A 25,383-nucleotide genomic window follows, 5' to 3' on the forward strand; every position below is an offset into this window, starting at 1 on the left:
CTGGAATACAGTGCGATTTGCTTCTGCAGAAACCAATTTATGTATTGAGTTGTCGGGCCTGGAGCCAACACAATTCGGAAAGTTCACGTGCCATTTTTCAAACCTCCGTCCAATTATTATTATTATTATTATTATTATTATTATTATTATTATTATTATTATGACACAGCAAACAAGATAGATATCACAAAATCACAAGTCAAACACTTCCCAAGTGTCTAGGACTGTGTGATTTTTGGATGATGTGTGCCAGCTGCAAAAGGCCACCCTGCTGGGATCTGCACGCATCATTATTATTATTATTATTATTATTGGTGGCATTTCTTTCCCGCCCTTCTCACCCCGAAGGGGACTCAGAGCGGCTTACAATTTATATGTACATAAAAGGTAAAGGTAAAGGTAAAGGTTTCCCCTGACGTTAAGTCCAGTCGTGACCGACTCTGAGGGTTGGTGCTCATCTCCATTTCTAAGCTGAAGAGCCGGCATTGTTCATAGACACCTCCAGGTCATGTGGTCAGCATGACTGCATGGAGCGCCGTTACCTTCCCGCCGGAGCGGTACCTATTGATCTACTCACATTTGCATGCCTTCGAACTGCTGGGTTGGCAGGAGCTGGGGCTAACAGCGGGCGCTTATTCCGCTCCCGGGATTTGAATCTGGGACCTTTTGGTCCGCAAGTTCAGCAGCTCAGCGCTTTAACACACTGTGCCACAGGGGCCCCTTTATATGTACACACAATATATTATATTATTGGCATAGCAAAATATAAGCATTATATAAAGTAGAGTTTCACTTATCCAAGCTAGATGGGCCGGCAGGCGCTTGGATAAGTGAATATCTTGGATAATAAGGAGGGATTAAGAAAAAGACTATTAAACATCAAATTAGGTTATGATTTTACAAATTAAGCACCAAAACATCACGTTATACAACAAATTAGACAGAAAAAGTAGTTCAATGCGCAGTAATGTTATGTTGTAATTACTGTATTTACGAATTTAGCACCAAAATATCATGATATATTGAAAACATTGACTACAAAAATGGCTTGGATAATCCAGAGGCTTGGATAAGTGAGACTCTACTGTATTACTATATTGTACTATACCACTATGCTGCAATATTATTAGTAATATTACATGAATATATAATATACAATTATAATAATGTATTTTCCTGTGCAGGTCTATGACTGAAATAAATGATTTGATTTGATTGATTAATGGTGCATTATTATTATTATTATTATTATTATTATTATTATTATTATTATATTACATTATAATATTATTATCAATATAATGTGTCCATATATTATATTATTAGTATAACATAATATTAGTATTATATATTATTATATTGTTATTCATTTATCCTAATGAATCACCTTTTTCGCCTTCCCCTTTTGAGAATGAAGTCATTCGCACCTTGGAGCCTCTTTTCAGGGAAGGAAAAAAGAAAAGAAGGGACGCATTCTAGGCAAGCCGCCCTGCTTCTGGTTCAACACTTTCAAAAGAAGGGACAAAAAGGCTTCCATCCAAGCAACTTTCCTCTCCTCTAGACTTGATTCGATGGGCTAATAAAATACCGAAAGGGGACCTGGGGTGAGCTTTTCTCAACCAATTGACAGAAACAACAATGAAACCAATTAAGCTTTTTCCTTCCTCCTTGTATTTACTTTTTTGAATTTGTTCCTTCTGCTAGTGACTCAGTCAATTGAATGGTGACACAGGATACAGACCAAAAAAAATCCTTTCTGAAATTTTCATGGCTCAAAAACGATACCCTTAGTTTAGTGTGATTTGAGCCTCGGGCTTTAATTTTGGGAGATCTTGTGCCTTCCCAAACATTATGTAAAGTTTCTTAGACATTCATTGAAGCCGGGGCATTTGAGGTTTTTGTGTCTAATTAACGATCCAATTAGTGTCCAAATAATTTTATATTTAGCTCTGAAACAAGTAAACAGGTTGAATGACCTGGTCTGAAGAGCAAAGCCAGGATGCTTCTCAATTACAATTCCCAGAAACTCCCAGCTGGCAAGACCAGTTTGTGCAAACTGGGGATTTTAAGAGTTGTGGTCCAAAATAAGTTTTCCAGCTCTGCCAAAAAGTGAGCGAGAATTGTTGAACTGATGGTGCATAGTTTGTCAAATACTTACTTAGGTGATCCCTCGTCGTCTGAGTATGATGGCCTTCCAAGTGTAGTCTTGGCAGTGGATACGTAGGTGACTTTGGAGCCCTATTCTTGACCTGCATGTTTTTCTACGGTAAGGGCATCAGCTTCCAGGTGGAAAGTTGGCTTGACGCGCCTTTCTCTTGGCATGTTTCTCCCTTTTGCCCTCCATTTGTGTCTCTTCAAATTCCACAGCACTGCTGGTCATAGCTGACCTCCAGTTAGAGGTCAGGGCTCTAAGCAGCTGAGGGGGGAAAGGAAGGGGCCCGAGGCTGTTAGGAATGGTGGGAGTTGAAGTCCAAAACACCTGGAAGAGGGCCCAAGCTTGCACATGCCTGGTCTTTAGTCTTGTCTTCCAAAGAAGTCCTGGTCCTTCACCAAACTACAAATCCCTGGATTGCATTGCAATGAACTGCATCCATTCAACAGTGTAGAAGCAGCCTTGCAGTCCCATCAATCGCTTTCCCACCTGGGTCTAACGCCTGACAGGTGATGAAAGCATCCTCCTCCTCCTCCCCCCTTATCATCATCTCCATCCAGCTGTGTGTGGGTGGCAACTGCGCATGCGCATGGGCCAAAGTGAGACTATAAACACTCCTGTGGTTCCCTTCCTGCCTCAATGGGAACTTTGCATCAGTTGCCCAGCATGGGGTTGCACAGCTGTTGGGGTTTTTGCAATAGCCGGTAAATGGGACTTTCTAAAGTTTTTGGAGGGAGGGGAGAATAGGAGGCTGGGAGGGAACTGCAACATGTCATTTGCTTTAAAAAATAAATGAATTAAATCTATTTCTTTTTTTTCTTAGGGTGGTCTTCTTGCTTGGCTGCCTGGTAGAGTGTTTGCTCCATTCTGTGGCTTTAGATTTTGCAGGTAATGGAGCCTCTTTTATGTGGGTGAAGGGTTAAATAGTTCTAATAATAGTGATATTAATTAATAGTGTTATTAAAGTGTTAATAGTATTATTATTAATGTTAGTAATAGTGTTATTAAGTAATAGTGTTATTAATACTGTTGTTATTAATAGTGTTAATAAATAGTGTTATTAATCAATAGTGTTATTAATCAATAGTGTTATTATGTAATAAGTCAATTAATTAAAAGGATAAATAAAAAAACATCCCTCTGTCATCATGATGTATTAGAAAAGAAGCAGACCAAGCTAAATGGTTGTTTTTTTAATTACAGTATTTTGGAATCCCTATACAGTAGAGTCTCACTTACCCAACACTCGCTTATCCAACGTTCTGGATTATCCAACACATTTTTGTAGTCAATGCTTTCAATACATCATGATATTTTGGTGCTAAATTCATAAATATAGTAATTACTACATAGCATTACTGCGTATTGAACTACTTTTTCTGTCAAATTTGTTGTTAAACATTGTATTTTAGTGCTTAATTTGTAAAATAACTTAATTTGATGTGTAATAGGCTTTTCCTTAATCCCTCCTTATTATCCAACATATTCACTTATCCAGCGTTCTGCCAGCCTGTTTATGTTGGATAAGTGAGAGACTACTGTATTTGCATATACTGTACATTCATAGTGAGATACCTTGGAAGTGGGACCCGAGTCCAAAACCCCTGAAGGGCCAAAGTTTGCCCAAGACCTTGCAAAACTCCCAGGATTCCACAGCATTGAGTCATAGAGGGACAAAACTGCCTTTATTGTATATATATAGAAATTAAATAATATTGTATATATATACCTTATAATACATCTTCTATTATGGCTTATTTATTATTTCGCTTCTCTCTCTCAAAGGAAACTCAAAGCAGCTACAGTAGAGTCTCACTTATCCAAGCTAAACGGGCTGGCAGAAGCTTGGATAAGCGAATATCTTGGATAATAAGGAGGGATTAAGGAAAAGCCTATTAAATATCAAATTAGGTATGATTTTACAAATTAAGCACCAAAACATCATGTTTTACAACAAATTTGACAGAAAAAGCAGTTCAATACACAGTAATGTTATGTTGTAATTACTGTATTTACAAATTTAGCACCAAAATGTCATGATATATTGAAAACATTGACTACAAAAATGGCTTGGATAATTTGGAAACTTGGATAAGCGAGTGTTGGATAAGTGAGACTCTACTGTATTTTGCTTCTCTCTCAAAGGAAACTCAAAGCAGCTACCTACTCCCTCCATAATTAGTGTGTAATTTCATACAATATTTCAATTATATTTATATAAATATAAATATCCTGCTTCTTCTCTTTCAAAGGAGACTCAAATTATTATTAAGTGCTATTCAATCCTAATAATCCCTAAAGTCATTCTGGTTTTAATATCATCTGGATTTGTACAGTGTGAGGGTGCAAGGAAGGGTTCATGAATGTGATGGCTGAACCCGCTTGTTTATGGCTATGTTCTTCATATGACTCACCTCTTGAGTTTGCATTGTGTTTTTCCTTGCTTTCAATTAGAACTTGAGTGATACATCTGTAAGAAAGCATTGAAGTGGTGACATCTGAAACTACCACTTCAGTGCCAGAAGGCTATTCTTGTCTTCTAGAAGAGGAAAAGCTGGACTCTTAGGCAGCTGCCCAACACCTGGCTTTTAATACTCAGTCCTCTTGGTCTCCTGAGTAGTGGGAACTATAGCTGTTTGTGGAAGTGGACATCCCAGCCACACAGACATACATATTTTCACTTTTATTATGTGTATACTCGGGCTGTGGCGCAGGCTGGAGAGCAAGCCAACTGCAACCAGCTGCAGTGAATCACTCTGACCAGGAGGTCATGAGTTTGAGGCCCGCTCGGAGCCTGTTTGTCTTGTCTTTGTTCTATGTTAAAAGGCATTGAATGCATTGAATGTGATCCGCCCTGAATCCCCTTCGGGGTGAGAAGGGCGGAATATAAATGCTGTAAATAAATAAATAATATACATAATATGATATGGATATACAGTAGAGTCTCACTTATCCAACATAAACGGGCCAGCAGAATGTTGGATAAGCAAATATGTTGGATAATAAGGAGAGATGAAGGAAAAGCCTATTAAACATCAAATTAGGTTATGATTTTACAAATGAAGCACCAAAACATCATGTTAGACAACAAATTTGGCAGAAAAAGTAGTTCAATATTCAGTAATGCCATGTAGTAATTACTGTATTTATGAATTTAGCACCAAAATATCATGATATATTGAAAACATTGATTACAAAATGCGTTGGATAATCCAGAATGTTGGATAAGCGAGTGTTGGATAAGTGAGACTCTACTGTAGTTCAAACTGTGCAGCACAAAGAGGAGTACATTCTGTTGCTTGAGTCAAAAGCTATGTTCTTCCTGTTTTTTCTTCTTTCAGGTTCGATATCTTGCCATGATGATCAATTCCAAATCAGGCTTCCTAAGGAATCTGAAAATGTAACTTCTTGGCAAGTAGAAATACTTGGTATGTCGTATAGTACTAGTTGTGGTCCATTCTCTTTCTATCTTGCATTTGCTTGTGTTGTTGCTCCATATTTTCTGCCTGTTTGTCCTTAGGTGCCAATGGGGAAGAAATTCAGGACTGTCAGTATGTTGTGGACCTTGAAAAGCAAACGGTGACTGCCGAGTATGAGAACTGCACAAGCCTGGAGGTATCTGTGCTCTTTAATTATACCTTCGGGAGCCAATGTATTTTCACTACAATATGTATGACTTTACTTTCCACAAATATCTATGGCGCCCAGTGATTAGGAATAATGAAAATTCCAAGAATAAGTCTTTATTTTCTTTAAGCATCCTTCCCATTAACTGTGCTTCTCAAGACCTATCCCATGTGTTCCAGAATTGCAACCCCTATGTTTGCTCACTCTTCGTTTCTCTAATACTGGCTGCAAATGATGAAACCTGGTGGAAGTGTGGGCTGAAGGTGGGATCTGGGGGCATGCCTTATTGTCTGGTTGCTGTATCTTGGTGCACTCTCTACCTGCAGCATAACAAGCGCCGCCTGAGATTTCGGCTGCAGTTCAACGATACAGCGACACAGGAACTGAAGAACGAAACATACGACGTTGGCTGTGTTGCCGACCAGGCGGACGAGGCGTCCCTCTCCCAAAGCTTCAACCGTGCTACAAACTGCACCAAAGACTTCATGGCTGTAAGTGCAAGTTACATGGCTGGTGACTGGCCTGAAGAAAGGTTGCTGGTTTGAATCTGGGGAGCGTGGTGAGCTCCCACTGTTAGCCCCAGCTTTTGCCAACCATGCAAATGTGAGTAGATCAATAGGTCCCGCTCTGGTGGGAAGGTAATGGCGCTCCATGCAGTCATGCCAGCCACATGACCTTGGATGTGTCTATGGACAACACTGGCTCTTTGGCTTAGAAATGGAGATGAGCACTAACCCCCAGAGTCAGACACAATTGGACTTAATGTCAAGGGAAAACCATAACCGTTAGCTTTTATTTTACAACTCCTTATAGAAGAGACTAGCTGTGCCCGGCCACGCGTTTCTGTGGCGTTGTCTGGTGGTGTTGGTGAGAAATTGTTGAGTTAGTGGTGGTATTGAATGTCTGTTGTATGGTTGTCTTGATGTTTAGTATGCACACTGAAGTGGATTATATGGCAGTGTGGAGTCAAGATAATCCAGTTCAAAGCAGATAATATAAGATTATAAATGGGTTATATACCTGTGTGGAAGGGCCTTGAGTCTACACTGCCATATAATTCAGTTAAAATCTGATAATCTGTGGAAGAGGCCTAAGTGAGGCCTAACTGTGCCTGTCCCCTGGGCTGAGGAGGTTGCTAGGAGACCAAGTGGGCAGAGCTTAGCCTTCAAACTGGCAGCAATTGGATAAAAACTATTATTCCTCTCCTTGTAATTAGGACTTTATTTTTCTTTTTGTTGTATCAACCTAAAGCCGTGAATGATGGGTTGTGTTGTCAAATTTTGAGGTTGGGGGCCCTGTAGTTGTTTTGTCCGCTGCCCTGATGCCATCACTCTTTTATATATATAGATAGATGATGCAATTTGCATATATATCTATGTACATATTTACTGTCGTTCTGTGCATTTCTCCTGTAAGGTCTCTCTCCTCGTTCCAAAGCTGGTTAACACTCAAACATTCCCTCTTATCTTTTCAGGTTACATTCCCAAGACTCATTCCCAGCTTCCATGACGAATATACGGTATGTAATTCATTATGAATAGAGAGCAACGTTTCCTTCAATTTTGTATGTTTTGTGCAAACCTAGGAACATGAGACAATTTATTTTTCAACCTACTGGTTCAGGACACCCTGTTTTTGCCAAGCACAAATTATGCAAGCCAATATATGCTTGTCTTGTCCTGTATTGCAGATCGCAGGGTCTCGGATGGAGTGGATTGTATCGATTGACGACGGGACAAAAGAGCACAGCCTAAGCCTTCGGCAAGCCATACAGCAGGGCTACACTTTTCTTATGGATGGCAACCAGATTATCATCAGAGTCCCCTTCAATGCCAGAGGAGTTGCTACATACAAGGTATGGGAAATGTTGTCTTGTAACTTCAGGTTGTTGCTGGCAACCCTCTCACGTGGTTATTCCTAACAGACTGAGTTTATTGTTGCCTTCCTTTAAGTCTGAGAGGCTGTGAATTGCCCAAGTTGGTTTGCATGGCCACGTAGGGATTCAAACCTTGGTCCAGACTTCAAATGACACTGCCCTAATAGACACGAGTGCATTGCTTGTACTTGTGACTTTGTCTTGAAATGAAATAATCTTGTTTGGTCTGTCTTTCCTGTGGCCTGCCCAGATGAACTGGAAGAAAGCACTGGGAAATCAGGCCTGCTTTTGTCACAGGACAGGTCTTGTTATGTGACTTCTAGTAATGTCAGGGCTGTATTTGATGTGTTACAGCAAGATGGCCATGTCCTGTACACGGTGGCGCTCAAACTTACCTATGGACCTCCTGAACAACGGCTCACGGTGGAGTCAAGAATGATCTGTGCTCCAGGTAGCTAACAAAGCAATATATGTCTCTCATCTTTCTCTGTTGCTTCTAAAATAATCTGTTAGGATTTAATAAAGTTGGGCTAATCCGGAGATTATGACTTTTGCAAGGAGTGCATCCCTAAAATGTGTCCAGACAGCTTTGGCTGTTAGCATTGTAAATATTACTGTAAATAAAGTCTTTAGTACCGCTGGGATCAGCAGATAAGATTGACTGAGCTGTCGTTCTTTGTCGGTGCCACTTTGCTGTTGCTGAGTGGTCTGACGGATGAGCAGAGGTGAGACCTGACTCATCAATCAGTCAGGACGCCGGTTCCCTGACAAAAATTGGTTCTTCACACTTCCACATCAGTCTGTGGGTTTCTTTAAATGCATAGCATACCTACATTTAATTTTTTCACATCTGTCAACAATTCTGAACCAATAACCGTTGTAACATTGAAAGTGCGTGAGTAACTTTAACATTTTGTACCACATAGTAGTACAGGGGCCACAGTGGCGCAGCGGATTAAACTGCTAAGCTGCTGAACTTGCAGAAGGTCAGCGGTTTGAATCCATGGACGTGGTGAGCTCCCATTATTAGCCCCAGCTTCTGCCAACCTAGCAGTTCGAAAACATGCAAATGTGAGTAGATCAATAGGTACTGCTTCGGCGGGAAGATAATGGCGCTCCATGCAGTCACACCGGTCACATGACCTTGGAGGTGTCTGCAGACAACGCCGGCTCTTTGGGGGTGGTGCTCATCTCAATTTCTAAGCCAGAGTCGGACTCGACTAGACTAAATGTCAGGGTAAACGTTTACCTTAACCGAGTAGTACAGGGAGTATGGTCAGCTCCAATGAAAACTAATTCCACAGAAGTACCTGCTTTGAAGTAATATCTATAGGAGTTCTTTACAAAATGGTTCACTAGAAAGACTCCACTCTCTGTTCATCCCTTTAGGACCAGCAACATGCAATTCCACTCATATGACAATCACCATCCCAGCCTTCCCAGGAATACTGACAGCTGTCAGTCTGGATGATAAGAACATTCCTCTGAACCAGTTTCAAGCCAGTGGAATTGGCATAGACACAAGGAGAGGGCTGCAGCTGTTCATCAGCAAGAGAGACCTGAAATCTCAGGTAAACCTTTCTATTAGACTGGAGATGGATAATCATGTATCCTTGCATGGCAGGGGGTTCGGCTGATCTCTTCCAAATCTATTAGTCTATGAAATTTTGCAGGAGAAATGCTACTGAGACCCCATCTACACTGTCATATAATGGCAGTGTAGATTCAGCCGGAGAGAAATCTAGCCACAGTGAAATGTCCTAGTTGAAGAAGGGATGGATACTATACATTGATACTATGATGACTGTCTCAATGGGACAATGTTGTCCAGATTAGGGAGATGGTGGTACTATTCCATTGGGTCTTGGTCATATCTCAGAGCAACGTAAAAAAAGGAAAGTATGGTATATAACATGTAAGTACTGTAGATGATGTAATATTATCTTCTATATAAACAATTTTTAGTGGCACTTGTTATACAAGCTGCAAATGAAGGGAATTATGGTGTTGTATTTAACATCAATATAAACTTGGTATCCAGGAGCTACTCTAAGAAGAACTTATACAGATGTTATATTAATTACTGAACTATCTTTTTCCACGCTCCAGCAACACTTGAGAAACACTATCAAGAGGGCAGTAGATTCTTCTTATTTTTCATTTACTCGATTTGACAAGATTGAAATCAAACTAGAGACTACAACAGCTTTATGTTAAGGCTTATGTGAAGGGTTGCCTTATTGTACATCTGCATGTTAAGAACTGTTTATTTGACTCGATTCAATACTGAGACAGCAATTTTGATTATTATTATGAAGTCAACTATAAGACTTTGCTTTTTATTTCTATTTGACAATATTGGCGCTTAAACCATAAATAGGAATAGTTTTTCCATAATACCTTTGCAAGTGTTGCTAAGGGTATTCCTTTGTGTTAAGAACTACACTAATGTAATGAATGAGAACACAAATAGTGGATACCTTGAGTAAAGTATTCATTGCAATATATACCACTACTAAACGTAAGAGATTCCATAGGGACGGGGCTATGATCTACCACTGTTTCTAGCCAAACCCAGTTTATATTGATGTTAAATACAACACCATAATTCCCTTCATTTGCAGCTTGTATAACAAGTGCCACTAAAAATTGTTTATATAGAAGATAATATTACATCACCTACAGTACTTACATACTATATACCATACTTTCCTTTTTTTTACGTTGCTCTGTAGATTACAGACACCTTGGTTATATCTTGCCTGGAATCTGTGTCCAGTTCTGGACACTACAATTCAAGAAGGTTAAGTTGGAATATATGCAAGTGTATATGTAACTTATCAGACATCAGGAGTTCAGATGCATCCCTTTGAAGATGCCACCTGGAGCTGGAAGCAATTGAAGTAACTGATGAAGTGACTGGAAATAGTGCATGGTGGATTATCAACTTTCAATACGGCTGCCTCTCCTCCTCTAACCAAATAGGCAATGCTAAATCTTCTCCCTGTCCTTATTTCAGCTCTACAGAGATGACGACTGCTCAGGCTTCCGGACATACTCCTCAGCCTTGAAACTCAAATTTGATTACCACGGAGAGATGGCAACAATGGTTACTTTCCCAGAATGTCCTTGTGAGCAAGATGCACCAATAGGTAAGGACTTCCTATCTCTCATGAACTACGTAGTTGACAGCATCTCAAAGATGGGCCCTGAAAACGTAAAGGATGAGCCAAGGATGCCTGTGACCTTCCCTGTGTTTGGGGCTTCAACTCCCAGTTTGCATGACCTATGTAGACATTGTGCCTGGAAAGTTGTTGCAGTTGGCCTTTAAAACTATTTGTTGACTGGAGGGGAATATCTAAATTAATTTCCCTAAAATCAGGTGTTCCAGATTCTTTGGAGTGCGACCTGAAGGCAAGCCTAAACTCAAGCAGTGGTTCCCAATTGGCAATATATGTTCCTCTGGTGGAATCAAGGTCTAGGCAAGGGAAGTGTAAATAGCCTGAAAGCACCAAGTCCTGACTGATCTTGAAAGCTAATAATAATAATAATAATAATAATAATAATAATACTTTATTTATACCCTGCCATCATCTCTCCAACGGGGACTCGGGGCTGCTTACATGGGGCCATGCCCAAAACCATACAATATGACAGAATATAAAACAACATATCATAACACAATTTAACAATACAATAAATAATAACATACATTACAACCCAAAATTCAAAAAAGCAATAAAAACCAGGGCAGGCCACATGAACACTAAGTTAAAACTCGGTGAGAAAGACATATGAATAAAACCACGGGGAGCAGGGACATAAAATAGTGGAACAGTCTAGAGCAGGGGTCCCCAAACTAAGGCCCGGGGGCCGGATGCGGCCCATCGAAGCCATTTATCCGGCCCCCACGGCACAAGGGCAAAAGGGGGTTGGGCTAAATGACCCAAGAGGTCTCTTCTTCTCTTAAAACCATTATTATTATTATTATTATTATTATTATTATTATTATTATTATTATTATTATAAACACAACAAGATGAGTCCACAGCAGACACTCTGCTGGCTGTTGTATTGGATCACACGTCGGACACTTCCCAAGTGTCTAGGACTGTGTGATGTATCGGCGAATAATGCGTGCAGATCCCAGTAAGGTGGCCTTCTGCAGCTGACAGATGGTAATTTTGTTAGCGCCGATTGTGTTTAAGTGCAGGCCAAGGTCTTTAAGCACTGCACCCAATGTGCCAATCACCACTGGGACCACCTTGACTGGCTTGTGCCAGAGTCTTTGTAATTCGATCTTTAAATCCTCATATCGTGTCAGCTTTTCCAGTTGTTTGTCCTCAATCCTTCTGTCACCTGGGATTGCAACATTGACAATCCATACTTTGTTTTTTAACACAATTGTGAGGTCAGGAGTATTGTGTTCCAAAACCCTGTATTATTATTATTATTATTATTATTATTATTATTATTATTATTATTATTATTTATTAACAACATTGAGGCTGGGTGGCCATCTGTCAGGGGTGCTTTGCTTGTGCTTTTGGTGCACAGAGGCAGAAGGGGGTTGGACTAAATGGCCCAAGGGGTCTCTTCCAACCCTCTTTATTATTATTATTATTATTATTATTATTATTAACATTGAGGCTGGGTGGCCATCTGTCAGGGGTGCAGTGCTTGTGCTTTCGGTGCACAAAGGCAGAAGGGGATTGGACTCAATGGCCCAAAGGGTCTCTGCCAACCCTCTTTTTTATTATTATTGTTCTTCTTATTATTAATTATTGCTCAGTGGCCAACTATAGTCCGGTCCTCCAATGGTCCGAAGGATCATGATATGGCCCCCTGTTTAAAAAGTTTGGGGACCCCTGGTCTAGAGGATAGATATCCCAAGGGAATAACCAAAGAACGATATGACAGTTACTCTCCAAAGGCACACCGGAAGAGCCAAGTTTTTAAGTCTGTCTTAAAGGCTAGCAAATTGGGGGCCTGCCTAATCTCAATGGGCAGTGAATTCCACAATCGGGGGCCACAGCAGAAAAGGCCCTCTCCCTTGTTCCCACAAACGGGCCTGAGATATAGGCAGAGGCGACAGGAGAGCCTCCCCTGACGATCGAAGAGATCGGGCGGGTTTATGATAGGAGATACGGTCACTAAGGTAGGCGGGTCCCAAACCGTTTAGGGCTTTATAGGCGATAATCTGCACCTTGAATTGGGACCGGAAAATGAACGGCAGCCAGTGGAGCTCCTTGGACAAGGGAGTAGATCTTTCCCTGTAGCTCGCTGAGCGCTGGACCAATTGTAATTTCCGGGCCATCTTCAAGGGAAGCCCCACGTAGAGCGCATTACAGTAGTCCAGCCTAGAGGTAACGAAGGCATGGACTACCGTGGTCAAGTCAGACTTCACGAGGTATGGTCGCAGTTGGCGCACAAGTTTGAGTTGTGCGAAGGCCCTCCCGGCCACCGCCGACACCTGAGCTTCAAGCGTCAACGCTGAATCCAGGAGGACCCCCAAACTGCGGACCTGTGATTTCAGGGGGAGTGCAACCCCGTCCAGCACAGGTTGCCACCCAATACCCCGATCAGACGAGCGACTGACCTGGAGGGCCTCTGTCTTGTCAGGATTGATCCTCAGCTTGTTCCTCCTCATCCAGTCCGCCACAGCGGCCAGGCACTGGTTCAGCATCCGGGGGGCTTCCTTGGAGTCAGATGGGAACGAGTAGTGGATTTGCGTGTCATCTGCGTAGAGATGGCAACACCCTCCAAAACTCCGGATGACCTCTCCCAGCGGTTTCATGTAGATGTTGAATAGCATGGGGGATAGGATAGACCCTTGCGGGACCCCACAGGTCAAAGGCCAGGGGTCCGAGCAGGTGTCCCCCAGCTTCACCATCTGGGAACGGCCCTCCAGGAAGGACCGGAGCCACCGAAGACTGTGCCACCAAGCCATCAGAGCTAGATGGTTCTTGAATGGGGATGTCAAGGAATAACAGGCCCTATATAGACTTCATTCCAGAGGAAGGGACTAGCAAAACTACCTCTGAATATTTCTTGCCTTGGTCAGAAGGATACTTTGCCCTGGCAACATCAATTTAATGTTCTTTAATAGAGGTTTGGTCCCAGATACAGAAATCTATGGCAAGGATAGGGATTTCTACACCTCAAAAAAAGGAAGAGTAGTTCAATATATTTTGGTAGATATTTTAAAAATCAGAATTCATATATTCACATGTAAAATGAATCAGCGAAGTCAAATAATAATAATAATAATAATAATAATAACTTTATTCTTATACCCCACCCCATCTCCCCGAAGGGACTCGGGGCGGCTTACATGGGGCCTTGCCCAATACAAACAATGTAACAACAACAACAAGACAATAAAACAGATATCCCAACAATAAAAACATCAGCATCAATAAAACAGTCATAAACATCAACATACAGAATAAAACGTTAAAAACAGGAGACTAATACATGGATCTGGGCCAAAGTGCAGAATATTTCAAAATGGGGAGAGGTAGGTATTATAACAGTAGATAACAGCATTGTGAACCTCTTGAAGACCTCTGGAAAGCTTATTCCAAAATGCAGTCATGTCTACTTTGTGTATAAGGTAAAGGTAAAGGTTTCCCCTGACGTTAAGTCCAGTTGTGTCCGATTCTGGGGGTTGGTGCTCATCTCCATTTCTAAGCCAAAGAGCCGGCATTGTCTGTAGACACCTCCAAGGTCGTGTGGCCATGGGCATGACAGCATGGAGCGCCGGTACCTTCCTGCCAGAGCAGTACCTATTGATCTACTCACATTGGCATGTATAAGGAAGGAGAAATGGCCAGTTTTGTTGGCAGTTGTGGGTGAAAAACTGAGAACTCTTTACTAGCTGTAATATATGCAGAGGAAGTGTTCTGATGCACTCTAAAGTACATACATACAGTAGTTATAAAATGCTTAAAACTATGCATTTGTAGTATGTCTCTTAACTTGAGCACCAGACATGAAAACTGTGAGATAAGGTGCACTTCATGTCTGACTGAGGCACCAGTCTAAAGAAGCTTTTCTAGACAATAGTTGAAGAAAAACAATGCTCAGCTCTGTCAACTGCCATAATGTGTAAGTAGTCTGCTGTTGGCAAAAGCTGGATGTTTGTTAAAAAGTTGAAATCTCTCACAAGAGAATGGAAAGTACTGCTGCTGCTTTTTCTTCTCCCTGGAGGCCAGCCGCTAGGCTGTGTGAAGCTTATTGGCAAATGAGCCCAAAGTGTTCCAAAGCAGGCTCTGCCACACAATAAGGAAGACAGAACATCTTTTAACGTTAAGAGAGAGAACTTGGCTATATACAAGAGGACTAAAAAGAAAATCAAGTCCAAAACACCTGCAGGGCTGAAGTTTGCCCATGCCTGATGTATAGGCTCTCTCCCAGGAGTGCTAGACAAGGGCAGGATGGACACAAACCATCTTCGTGTCCCTAGCCATTTTTTCCTCCCCAGATTTGCCCTCTCTTTACACATTTTAGCAAAGCAAATACCTGTTTTAGCTCCAGCATTGTTTTGATGATATGTGGCAAGAAAGGGCTTGAGTATAGTAGGTTTAAGCATGCTCTTCGAATGTTTGGATTAGTTGCATCTCCATGACTGGATATTGGGAATGGCAATAAAAATAGTGGTTGAGAACTCTTCCTTTGACCAGGATCTCCTTTTCAATTGTAAACTTTTGCGGGTGGGATTGCAGGCTACTGGGAAATGATGTTGAAACCAAAAGTTGGTAAATACTTACTGGGGTGGGTGGGTTGGTGAGTGAATGGGTGGCTGGGGTAGTTGCTATTTTATTTCTCATGGTTTGAGCGATTGCTTGCAGAGAAGGGTGATGGAATTGGGGTGAAGGTTGCTGGCTGGCTGTCCTTTCTAGGAAGAGCCTGGCTCCTGTGTTGACTTGTCTTCTCGCTCTGCTCCAGCCGCTATATGCACCCAGGATGGCCACATGGAGTTTGACGTCCACAGCGACAGCACGAGGCCGGCACTAAACCTGGATACGCTCAAGCTGAAGGACCCTTCCTGTGGTCCAGTCTTCAGATCTCCTTCCAACAATATGGTTCACTTTCGTGTGCCACTGAATGGGTGCGGGACCCGGCAGAAGGTGCGTTCCTTTAAACCTCCTGATCTTGACCCATTTAGACTCTGAGGGCTGAGGAATTGGGCACCAAACCTGGCTGTCCTGTGGCTCCATTTGGCTCTTCCCTAGTACACAATTATAACGTATAGAAAAACCACAAACAAAGTTATAAGCATGGCATTATACTAAATTTCCTTTGACCTGAAGCTTGTTTGTTCTTAAGATGAAAAGCACATGTCTTCATTTTGGATGGATTAGGAATCATCTGATTTTCCCTGTAATAGGCAGGGTTTTTTTTCCGTGTCAGGAGCAACCTGAGTTGCTTCTGGTGTGAGAGAATTGGCTGTCTGCAAGGACATTGCCCAGGGGACGCCCGGATGTTTTGATGTTTTACCATCCTTGTGGGAGGTTTCCCTCATGTCCCCACATGGAGCTGGAGCTGATAGAGGGAGCTCATCCGCGTTCTCCCCGGGTTGGATTCGAACCTGGCAGCCTTCAGGTCAGCAACCCAACCTTCAAGTCACAAGGCTTTTATCCCCTAGGCCACCGGAGGCTCCTTGTAATAGGCAGTAAGAGCACCTAAGTTTCTTACTTTGGTTCTTACTGTAATAGGCAGTAAGAGCACCTAAGTTTCAGAGAGCTTCTGTTCAACCATTTCAAAGCTCTCTGCTTAAGCAGTGATGGCACGATCATCAGCATAGATGAAACTAAGGTTTAATGGCTGGCAATGAATGCTTGAAGCTAAGATGCTGTTGTTTTTGGTCCCATGCTTTTGACTTTGGCCCTAGGTGCTCCTAAACTGGATTCCCCTACAACTTTTATGAAATTGAATTTGGCCTCCCTGGCTGACATTGATCTCTCACTGTTTGAATGCACTTTTCTTGTATTTGCAGTTTGAAGGTGAGAAGGTTATATACGAGAACGAGGTGAGTGCCCTTTGGGTGGATCTCCCACTGCGCTGGATCTCCAGAGACAGTGAATTCAGGCAAGTGCCCAGTCCTGCCCAATGGTTCCCATCAAGCTGGTTTGTCTTTGAAGATAATGTGATGGCAGAGGTTGACTAGACCCCTGATCCACAACAGGTTTCGACTACCTATTGTCTTCATCTGGTGGTAGGGTTTTTGTTACTTAGTTCAAACAATTCAAGAATGTAATCCATGGAATGTAGAATCTTTCGTAGATATCGTGGAACAAAGTGTTCTGTTTCCAAGCAATGATACTCTGCATTCAGGTTTTATTCTACTGAGAGTAGAATACTACTGGATTGGGGATCTATTCATCCTTTATGAAGAATCAAGAAAATAAACAAGAACGTTTACTACATTGTGAATGCAACCATTCATTATACTGTGAATGCAACAGTTTGATTGTGATTTGTAACCACTTACCTGGCATTTATATTCATTTATTGTACATAATGCAATGTTTAATGATATCTAATACACTGTTATTATTCCATAAGTAGGTACTTGTCAGTTCAAACCGCAGACTCCATGTCATTAGATAGTAAAGCCGTTTTTGTCTGCACTTTAAAGGAGCTATCCAAAGTGCTGAACCCATTTAGATGATAAGTGTTGTCAAAGGCTTTCATGGCAGGAATCACAGGGTTGTTGTGTGTTTTCCAGGTTGTATGGCCATGTTCCAGAAGTATTATCACCTGATGTTTCACCCACATCTATGGCAGGCATCCTCAGAGGTTGTGAGGTATGTAGATGTGGCCGAAACGTCAGGAGATAATACTTCTGGAACATGGCCATACTGCCCGGAAAACACACAAGAACCCATTTTGAAGAAGCTCATTTAAAGTCCAGCCAAAACTGGGAGTGATGTCATGACTCTCCTTTCTAAGGGAGCCAGCATTTGCCACTTAGAACCCATGGCATCAATAAAGATGCACATTGGAAAAACATATTGGAAATGTGCATGAATTTCCATGCAGCTTGCACTACCTTGCATCCAAAGGGAGAACTAGGAAGAAATCTAACAGAATAGCAACTGAGAGATCTTCTCATCCCTTGCAGAGCCATCGCTCCATGTAACGGTCTCTGTTCTTCCGGTCTGGTTTCATGCAGGCTGACCGTGATGTGTGCCTATGGGAGTGATGATGCGTCGCTGAATATCAAGATGAGCAGCCTTCCGCCTCCGGAGTCTGTTGTAAACCAAGGTCCGCTCTCTCTGATCCTCCTCATCTACCCAGGTGAGGGTTTTGGAGAATGCACATCTGGCCTTTAGCATGTCTCTGTCCACTTTTGCAGGTATAGCTTTTGTGCTGGACTTGGGATCAACCGCTTGCAAGTCATGGTTGCCACAACTATTTGAACAAAGGTTCCATTTAGTTCTCAGGGTATTGCAGAAGAAATTATACCCTCCCTCTTAAGCTGCCTCAACGGTCTCCTTGCTTTGTCTTACAGATGGCTCTTACGCCTACCCTTACAGTGACGACCAGTATCCCATTGTAAAATATCTGCGGCAGCCCATTTTCCTGGAAGTGCAGGTGCTCAACCGTAATGACCCAAATATCCACCTGATGCTGGATGACTGCTGGGCTTCGCTATCAGTTGATCCATCTTCCTTGCCACGTTGGAACATTGTGGTCGATGGGTAAGGGAGTGTGACAAGATAGCACTGTTCTAGAAGATAGTAGGAGTCCTGAGCAAAGTGTTTTATAGGCTCTGCCCCATTGCCCTTGTGCCAGCTGGACTGCTGACCTGAAGGTTGGGTTGCTGACCTGAAGGTTGCCGGTTCAAATCCACAAGACGGGGTGAGCTCCCATCTGTCAGCTCTAGCTTGCAGAGACACGAGAGAAGCCTCCCAGCAGGATGGTAGCACATCCGGGCATCCTCTGGGCAACGTTTCTGTAGACGGCAAATTCTCTCACATCAGAAGCGACTTGCAGTATGTTGTCAAGTCACTTCTGACACAATAAAAAACATCAGTTGAGTTTCAAGGCTTTGTGGGGACTTGAATGGGAATCTCAGCCCAATGCTCAAATGTTTGCCAGCTAATAATAATAATAATAATAATAATAATAATTTTATTCTTATACCCCGCCCCATCTCCCCGAAGGGACTCGGGGCAGCTTACATGGGACCAAGCCCGAATAGAACAATAAAAACAAGACAAGAAACCAATGAAACCAATAATCAAACCATAAAAATAAGTCATAAAAACCACATACAAGAGAAAATGTTAAAATCATGGATAAAGTTCAAAGAATCTAGGCCAAAGTGCTAAGAATGCAAATAAATCATATCATCAAGGGAAGGAATTCTCAACTGAAATTGAGAATTCAACCTTTCTGTATTGTGTCACTTGGCTTCCATAGGTGCGACTATGAACTTGACAACTACAAAACGGTGCTCCATCCTGTGGGCCCCGCCGTTAGCTATGCCAACTTCCGCCAGAGATTTGAAGTGAAGGCGTTTGCATTTGTTTCCAATGGCAAAGCACTGCCCAGCCTGGTTAGTCACATACCTGGGAAGCTCTTTTGATCTGCAATTTCAGCAAGTAGTAGACACTGGACAGAGATAGTCCAGGGATGTGTTGTCGAAGGGCACCATAGAGCTGTAAGTTTTCTTTCATTGTGTTTTCCTGAGTTGGTTGGTTCATTTCACATGTGTATATCATTAGCTTTGAACAAAAACATTGCGGAAACATGTTGAGAGAGAACCTATCATGTCAATTTGTTTTAATGTTCTGCCTCAGGCACCAAACTCTCCGTTAAAGAAGTCGTGCCCATGAAACATATCTGCTTTGTTAACGGAGGTCGGCTCATATTTGAGCCTTATTCTATTCCACTTTCTGTCTTGTTTCCTGTGATAATGGTGCATGGTGAAGTGACTCATGTGTTTGTTTCTCCCATTAGGTATACTTCCACTGCAGTGTTCTCATCTGTGACCGGCTTCACCCAGACTCCCCGCTGTGTTCAACCAGGTGCCCTCGTCCTTCTAGAGACAGAAGAGGTAACTCACTTAATGAAAGTCTTTTCAAAAATAAGTGCAGGATGGTGTTCTTGAAAGACCTTTCCTTTGGCTCCTTATGGCTGCTTTAAGTGCTTTCAGAATTTCAGAAAACCCATTGCTTTACTCCGTGGACCACCAGTGGTCTGCAAGAACTAAAATATGGTCCTCAGCCTCACATTTACTACTATGGATAATAACACAGCCCAACCAAATAATTTTATTTTCTTGGTGTCTTTGTTTTTAAGCCTGTTACTGGGGTTATTTGGGGTGTTTATTCAAAAAATTGCATTGGATAGACCACATCAACTTTAGATGATTAAATATGGCTTTCTGTGGGTGAACAGATGGCAACTACTGGGTGGCATATGCTCTATCACCCATGGTAGTGGATAATGGAGCTGGAATCCAACATCGGGATGGCCTCATGCGGCACATGTTTGTGTTACAGCTTGCTTTTTTACTCTGCCCATTGGGTGAGCAATTGAATACTTCATGCAGTCTTCATCCAGCCTGGTGTTCTCCTAATGCATTGGGTTGTGATTCTTACCATTTTGACCTGGAACCCAATTCCAATCTGGAATGGATCCTATGGAATACATTCCATGAATTGAATAGAATTAAGTCTTATTTTCAGGGGATGCCTTATTTTTCCATGAAGACTAATTTACATTTATTGTTGAACAAAAAATGAACATTTATTATATTCTGTACAGTAGTTGTCATCAAAAACCAGCACAACCAGAATCCAATCAAGAATTTCTTGTTACTACCATTATTTCCATGTACAACAATCTACTATATGTTCCTTTACCGATCCTGCATGCTCTGGTGTTCTGTTTGGCAGGCATGCTTCCAAACAATAACTTTGCTAGGTCTTATTCGGGGAAGGCCTTATATTTAGCAATTCAACAAAACCTCTACTAGGTCTTATTTTATGGGGATGTCTTATTTTCAGGGAAACAGGGTATTAGGAGACAGGGCGGGTCCAGGGGAGGGGCGGGGCCTCTTCCCAAGTGCCGGAGACAGGGCTGAGCACCTGTTAGGACATAGGGGGCGGAGCTAGAGGAGTGGGGTGTGGCTTCTTCCTAAGAGCCTGAGACAGGGCTGAGAATCTATACCTCTCCTGAGAGGCCTTTTAGGACTAAAGGGCAGGGCTATTGGTGGAGGCGGGGCCTCTTCCCAAGAGCACAAGACAGGGCTGAGCCTCTGTATACCTCCCCTGAGGCGCTTGTTAGAATATGGGGGCGGGGTATAGAGATTCAGCCCTGTCAGGCACTTGGGAAAAGGCCACGCCCCCTCTAGCCACGCCCCCTCTAGCCCCCCCTCTAGCCCCGCCCCCTGTGTCCTGGCAGGCACTGCAGGACAAGGATAGAAGCTCAGCCCTGCCTCAGAGCTTGTAACTCCGCCCATCCCAGTCCTGGCCCCGCCCCACCTCCCAGCCCTGCATCTTTGACTACGGGAGAGGCTCAGCCCCACCCTCTTGAGCAGGAGCCACGCCCACCTCTCTAAGCCACACCCCCTTTCCAGGGGGGCGCTGAGTAATATTTTTTCTGGAAAGGGGGTGTAGGCCAAATAAGTTTGGGAACTACTGGTCTAGATATATGCAAAGCATAAGTCAGAGGTGCTAATTGTGCTGTTCTGTGCCTTGTAACTATGCCTCATTTTTATTACATTGTTTTGTATGTTGTTGTGTTGATATTGAATGTTTTGTTTATGCTGGAAACTGCCCTGGGTCTCTTCCCGGGAGATGGAGCAGTATACAAATAAAGTCTTGTTGTTGTTCTCTAGGTGTTGTTGCACTGCAAAACATCACAGCCATAACAAGCAAACACAATCGTGAAGTATGCTAGCTAGTGTAATATTGGGATGAATTCTATGCTTAAGCGTTAACTAGCCTCTTATCAAATAATTGTGTGGTCTGGATGGCTATTTCCCTTGAGCTGCACCAAGGCCATAGGCTAGAGCAGGGGTCCCCAAACTAAGGCCCAGGGGCCGGATGCGGCCCATCGAAGCCATTTATCCGGCCCCCACGGCACAAGGGCAGAAGGGGGTTGGGCTAAATGACCCAAGAGGTCTCTTCTTCTCTTAAAACCATTATTATTATTATTATTATTATTATTATTATTATTATTATTATTATTATTATTATAAACACAACAAAATGAGTCCACAGCAGACACTCTGCTGGCTGTTGTATTGGATCATATGTCTGACACTTCCCAAGTGTCTAGGACTGTGTGATGTATCGGCGAATAATGCGTGCAGATCCCAGTAAGGTGGCCTTCTGCAGCTGACAGATGGTAATTTTGTTAGCGCCGATTGTGTTTAAGTGCAGGCCAAGGTCTTTAAGCACTGCACCCAATGTGCCAATCACCACTGGGACCACCTTGACTGGCTTGTGCCAGAGTCTTTGTAATTCGATCTTTAAATCCTCATATCGTGTCAGCTTTTCCAGTTGTTTGTCCTCAATCCTTCTGTCACCTGGGATTGCAACATTGACAATCCATACTTTGTTTTTTAACACAATTGTGAGGTCAGGAGTATTGTGTTCCAAAACCCTGTATTATTATTATTATTATTATTATTATTATTATTATTATTATTATTATTATTTATTAACAACATTGAGGCTGGGTGGCCATCTGTCAGGGGTGCTTTGCTTGTGCTTTTGGTGCACAGAGGCAGAAGGGGGTTGGACTAAATGGCCCAAGGGGTCTCTTCCAACCCTCTTTATTATTATTATTATTATTATTATTATTATTATTATTATTATTATTATTAACATTGAGGCTGGGTGGCCATCTGTCAGGGGTGCAGTGCTTGTGCTTTCGGTGCACAAAGGCAGAAGGGGATTGGACTCAATGGCCCAAAGGGTCTCTGCCAACCCTCTTTTTTATTATTATTGTTCTTCTTCTTATTAATTATTGCTCAGTGGCCAACTATAGTCCGGTCCTCCAATGGTCCGAAGGATCATGACATGGCCCCCTGTTTAAAAAGTTTGGGGACCCCTGGGCTAGAGGTTCTTCACTTCTGTGCTCAGTGGAGGATTGGAGAAGCTGGACACCTTATTGGCCAAGCCAAAAAAAAAAAAATACAAACCTGTGTTTTTCTGTTGCAGATGTGGCCCCGTCAGAGAATGCTGCTATAGTGACCCTTCCTCATGCTGTCATTCTGGTCCCAGAGGAGCAACAGGCTACCAAAGGTATGGTTTCGTATGGGTTGGCCCAGGAGGTCTTACTGGGAATTAGGATACATTATAATATTGATACTGATATTCTAGGTGCTATTAAGCAGCTCTCCTTCATCGTGGGAAGGAGAAAATATTCCAAGGACTCAAAGAGTGCAAAGTTTATGTGTTGTTTATTTATATACTGTATATACTCGAGTATAAGCCCACCCGAATATAAGCCGAGGCACCTAATTTTACCACAAAAAAACTGGGAAAACATTGACTCCAGTATAAGCTGAGATACCAATAAAATTACATTAGTTGAGTCATCAGTAGTTTGAATCTTTACATCAAACTGTAATTTAAGATATGGCTGTTCAACGCTGATTAAATCATTTTCATCTTCTTCAATGTAAATGTGCTTATGTATCCTTTTAATAATCATAGTGAAATAATAAATGCAATAATAAATAGAGTAAAATAATAAATGTATTAATAATAATAAAAATAGAGTAAAATAAATGTAAAAGTAACAACAATAATAGAGTAAAATAATAAATGTAATAATAATAATAATAATTAATAGAGTAAAATAATAAATGTAGTAAAGGTAAAGGTTTTCCCCTGACGTTAAGTCCAGTCGTGTCCAACTCTGGGGGTTGGTGCTCATCTCCATTTCTAAGCCAAAGAGCTGGCATTGTCCGTAGACACCTCCAAGGTCATGTGGCCGGCATGACTGCATGGAATGCCGTTACGTTCCTGGCGGAGTGGTACCTATTGATCTGTTCACATTTGCATGTTTTCGAACTGCTAGGTTGGCAGAAGCTGGAGCTAACAGCAGGCACTCACTCCGCTCCCTGGATTTGAACCTGGGACCTTTCGGTCTGCAAGTTCAGCAGCTCAGTGCTTTAGAGAAAACTAATAAATATACAGTACCATATATACTTGAGTATAAGCCGACCTGAATATAAGCCCACCAGGACCCTCACCCGAGTATAAGCCGAGGGCTGAAAAACTAGGCTTATACTCGAGTATATACAGTATGTTCTTTTCCTCTGATAGCTCATGGCAGCATATTGGATTATGTTTCTTCCGCCACTTTCTCCTACAGAAACTCCATAAGATGACTCAGCCGGTCTCTTTAATCCCTTTAACCAGTTTTATAGTTCAGTGGGAGCAATGAAACTTGGATTGGGAGTCGGGCTGTGGCGCAGCTGGCTAGTAACCAGCTGCAATAAATCACTACTGACCGAGAGGTCATGAGTTCAAAGCCCGGGTTGGGTTAAGCCCCCGACCATTAAATAGCCCGGCTTGCTGTTGACCTATGCAGCCCCGAAAGACAGTTGCATCTGTCAAGTAGGGAAATTTATGTACGCTTTATGCGGGAGGCTAATTTAACTAATTTACAACACCATAAAACTGCCAGCAAAACATGAGGAAAGGAATGAGGAAGTACAGCCATTAGTGGACGGTGAAGCAACAGCTCCCCCTGTGGCCGGAATCCTGAAGCTGGAAAAATGTTAAATGCCTCTGTGTCTGTCTATACTGTATGTTGTTTGTCTGTTGGCATTGAATGTTTGCCATATATGTGTTCATTGTAATCCGCCCTGAGTCCCCTTCGGGGTGAGAAGGGCGGAATATAAATACTGTAAATAAATAAATAAATAAATTTCCCAAGCCCTAGTCCAACACTCTATCCACAATATCCCACTGGCTCTCAAGATCCACCACAACAAATTTGCCAAGACGTAACTTGGCCCGATAAGCATATTATTATTAAAGCAGGTGTAAAATTGGCTCCGTCTCCTCACCCCTTGTTATGGCCTGGATAATACTTCTCTCCTTAACTGTATTGGTTCTTCCATAGGCCCACAGAAGTGGAGAAACGGGGCGTGGGTGACGGCGGCCCTTGTCACTGGTGTGGCGCTGAGCCTCCTGGCTGCTGGGCTAGCGGGGGTCGCTTGCCTGAAAACTCAGAAGAAGAGAGCCGTCCCGGTAAACTGAATAAAATGAGATGAAGTGATCTGGTACCTTGCAAGGCATTATTTTCACCGTGGTATAGTATGGTACTGTAAGAGAGAAACTGACTCTTGGCACCGGGTAAATAAAGTCATTAATTGCTATTGTGTCAAGACATCTGTTGAAGGCAAAAACACTAGAGAAGTGGAGCCCAGGTATCATCAGTGGAGACTCGGGCACAACTTGTAAAGCCTTGTGTCCTCAAGATAGGTAAAGGTAAAGGTTTCCCCTGATGTTAAGTCTAGTCATGTCTGACTCTGGGGGTCGGTGCTCATCTCCATTTCTAAGCCAAAGAGCCGGTGTTGTCCATAGACACCTCCAAGGTCATGTGGCCGGCATGACTGCATGGAGCGCCGTTACCTTCCCACCGGAGCGGTACCTATTGATCTACTCATATTGGCATGTTTTCGAACTGCTAGTTTGGCAGAAGCTGGAGCAATAGCAGGCACTCACTCCGCTCCCGGGATTTG

General features: G+C 42.5%; 1 protein-coding gene across 1 annotated transcript; it reads left to right on the top strand.

Moving 5' to 3' along the window:
- The first annotated feature begins 2,749 nt into the window (after positions 1–2,749).
- On the top strand, positions 2,750–24,917 carry zp2 (zona pellucida glycoprotein 2). The gene is made up of 18 exons (XM_062964258.1): positions 2,750–2,856; positions 2,976–3,040; positions 5,494–5,580; positions 5,673–5,767; positions 6,106–6,270; positions 7,254–7,298; positions 7,470–7,634; positions 8,010–8,106; positions 9,045–9,226; positions 10,675–10,807; positions 15,606–15,787; positions 16,657–16,748; positions 17,836–17,960; positions 18,175–18,364; positions 19,089–19,224; positions 19,629–19,725; positions 22,844–22,927; positions 24,762–24,917. The coding sequence occupies exons 1-18, from the start codon at positions 2,792–2,794 to the stop codon at positions 24,896–24,898; spliced, it is 2,142 nt and encodes a 713-aa protein (XP_062820328.1). The 5' UTR covers positions 2,750–2,791; the 3' UTR covers positions 24,899–24,917.
- The last annotated feature ends 466 nt before the right edge of the window (positions 24,918–25,383 follow it).

The sequence above is a fragment of the Anolis carolinensis genome, unplaced genomic scaffold, assembly GCF_035594765.1.
Source record: "Anolis carolinensis isolate JA03-04 unplaced genomic scaffold, rAnoCar3.1.pri scaffold_13, whole genome shotgun sequence".
In the NCBI taxonomy this organism is placed as follows: Eukaryota; Metazoa; Chordata; class Lepidosauria; order Squamata; family Dactyloidae; genus Anolis; species Anolis carolinensis.